This window comes from Anopheles darlingi, chromosome 2 (assembly GCF_943734745.1).
Source record: "Anopheles darlingi chromosome 2, idAnoDarlMG_H_01, whole genome shotgun sequence".
Classification (NCBI taxonomy): domain Eukaryota; kingdom Metazoa; phylum Arthropoda; class Insecta; order Diptera; family Culicidae; genus Anopheles; species Anopheles darlingi.
Genome location: NC_064874.1, coordinates 86,144,402 through 86,146,901, shown reverse-complemented (window position 1 = coordinate 86,146,901; position 2,500 = coordinate 86,144,402). Strand labels below are relative to the sequence as shown.

The 2,500-nt window shown below is 47.1% G+C and overlaps 3 protein-coding genes across 3 annotated transcripts in view; 2 read left to right on the top strand and 1 right to left on the bottom strand.

Moving 5' to 3' along the window:
• Positions 1–1,020, top strand: part of LOC125951341 (collagen alpha-1(I) chain-like) — a 3,454-nt gene extending 2,434 nt beyond the window's left edge. The window contains exon 1 of the mRNA XM_049680124.1: positions 1–1,020. This exon is cut by the window's left edge and continues 2,434 nt beyond it. The gene's annotated coding sequence lies outside the window, so the exon portion shown is untranslated.
• The window catches only part of LOC125951362 (uncharacterized), an 89,676-nt gene that overhangs the window by 15,477 nt on the left and 71,699 nt on the right, over positions 1–2,500 (bottom strand). The gene's annotated exons all lie outside the window — the stretch shown is intronic.
• The window catches only part of LOC125951345 (eukaryotic peptide chain release factor GTP-binding subunit ERF3A), a 7,163-nt gene continuing 6,238 nt past the window's right edge, over positions 1,576–2,500 (top strand). The window contains exon 1 of the mRNA XM_049680127.1: positions 1,576–2,500. This exon is cut by the window's right edge and continues 35 nt beyond it. Within this exon, the coding sequence (XP_049536084.1) occupies positions 2,193–2,500 (308 nt within the window). The 5' untranslated portion in view covers positions 1,576–2,192.

Here is a 2,500-nt window from a genome sequence, read left to right as displayed (position 1 = left end):
AAGAAGAATCTCATGCTCAAGGTCAGTCCATCGACCTTTTCGAGCTTGTTGCTAAATTTTGTTGATAGCATACGTGTACGATGATAACAGGATGGCTTGTTAGATCAAGCTAATTTGCTTTTTTTGAAGCTCCATTTACATTTGAATGAAGATTGTAGAGCATTTGTTTTAAGTTGTAGATTGTCGCATGGAACCCTCTACGATATGGTACCCTCTGCAAGAACTAATCTTTCTCTCTATACTGTGTGGTGAAACTACTCTCTAGTGGGAATGTTGAGCAAATAGCTTCCAGCAGATGAATTTGTTAATTGAAATTTACAAAATATGTATAATAGGGATCAGCATTTCTAGAAAAGGAAATCGGTGTTTCAGGGCAACTGAAACGTTAAACCTTTACCTGCTATTTTGTCGAAACTGTCGTGTCTTAGTGTCTTTAGCATTAGAAACGAACCAATCTATAACGATTACAATAACCGGTTAGGACGATAGTCAACAAACCAGTGTTTAAGGAAGACCATTTTGCGTCCATTCTATGCTCTCTCACTCTCGCTGACATCATCTCTCTAACAAACGAATCCTACCTAATCCTTCTCAGTCGCCAAACTATTATACAAGAATATGTAAAACAGGTTTTTACGAAAAAGTATCTTTTTAGAGACGAATCTCTAGCGTCGAGTTCTTTTCGACCGAAGCGATACCAATTCTCAATCCACCTCCCAATCTGTAGAACACATTAGTCAATGTGACCGTAACTTTTGGAACACATTTTAATGCGGAATTCAAGTGATATTTTTGCAGGCAAGACTCTAGATGGCCAATTTCCATCGTCTGTATGATGTTATTTTGCATTAGGGTGTTGGCAGTGGAGCTCGGGGTAAGGTTGCTTGAAGCAACGGCTCTGTAACGTTCAAGGGAATTACAAATGCTTTTACTGTTTCCAACGACTTTCTCATTTATCTTGCCTGAAATCGGACAAAAATGAAAATAAAACTTTCAATTGGAATCACGGGTTTTCTTCAAGGATGGCAGTATTTTCTCTGAGGTTTAACTTGTAAGTTTTGGGGTTCCAATCGCTGTATTGTTTTTAATCAAAAAGGTGTGCTACAAATAAATAGTATTTGTTTAAAAAACAATTCTTTCTGTGTTTTTTAACTAACAAGCGTAACGAGAGGTGCGAGAAAGTTGAAATGATTAACCGACGATTTGAACAATTCATCGCCTGCTGAGAGTACTCAACTTGACACTATAGACAAATACTACAGTTGTCAAACTGGCAGTGTTGCCAAGTCAGCATATCTCGTTGCAGTATTCGGGATTATTTCAAAGAAATAGTTTCACAGAGGCCGATGGGCAGTTTCTGGGAATGTTTTGAGATTCTCATCTAGCTTTGCGTTACCTCACTACAGAAAGCAGCTGTATCTTGGCCTATAATGGCTTCTAAACTTCGTCCAAGGACAGATGGTGTTTCTTTCTCTCCCTCGGTGTTGCCTCTCGCTCTGGCTACCGGCGTGAAAGCGCGATTCCGCGGCCAGTGTTGCCAGCTGGGCCGGTGAAAGAATCCGGATGACAGCTTGACGATTGCGTGGCGACGATCTTCTGGACGAAGCGCGTGTGAAAATTTGTGAAAATTGGGAACCGACGACGGGAAATCGGCCGATTTCCGCACTTGGTTCTCTGAGTTTTTCCGATTATTTTTCCGTTTGCACGTGCGGTGCGTAGCCGCGGCGCCAGTGTTCTCTAGCGGAAGCGCCTGGTGCACGGTGTGGTTGCGGTTTGGCGTGGTCTCTGCGGCTAGTGGCGGGTCGTTACGCCGTTCCGTTTCCGTTTTTCGGTTAGTTTAGTTTTCCCCGAACCCGGCCGAGTTTCCGGTGCTTTCTGTGCATCCGTCCCCCTCGGTGGCTGACACGTCGAGCGAATCTTTATCCGCAAACCCACACCCCACCCCAGAGTGGAGTAGAAAGTTCCTCCGCCGTGTGTGACGATAGCAACGAAGAAGAAGTGGACACGCAAGCACGGCACGGCAGCGTGTTCCAGGTGAATTCCGGTGCAGCAGCATCTCGAGGAGTTTGTGTGTGTGTGGCCAAAGTTGCCTGCAACGGGTGTTCTCGGCAGTGGTTCGAAGAAAACAGGAAGTTCCGCGCAGTGTTTGTTCCGGGTGAGAGTGCAGAGTCAGCCGAAACACGAGCCTCACGATGGAGCAGGATAGTGAAAACAACGATATGAGCACCAAGTTCTCAACGCTCAACGTGAACGCACAGGAGTTCGTGCCCAGCTTCTGCAGTCCACCGAGCAGCACAACCACGCCAGCAGCACCCGCGACGGCGGCGGCGGCGACCGCAGCTCCGGCCGCTGCGGCACCGGCTGCACCTACGTCGGCCACGTCGAGCGGCGGAAGTAGCAGTGGCGGTGCTGGAGGAGGCGGTGGGGCCACCACCCCAACATCTACAGCAGCTACGCCAACACCACCCTCCTCGTCGGCACCGACGCCCATGGAAAAGGG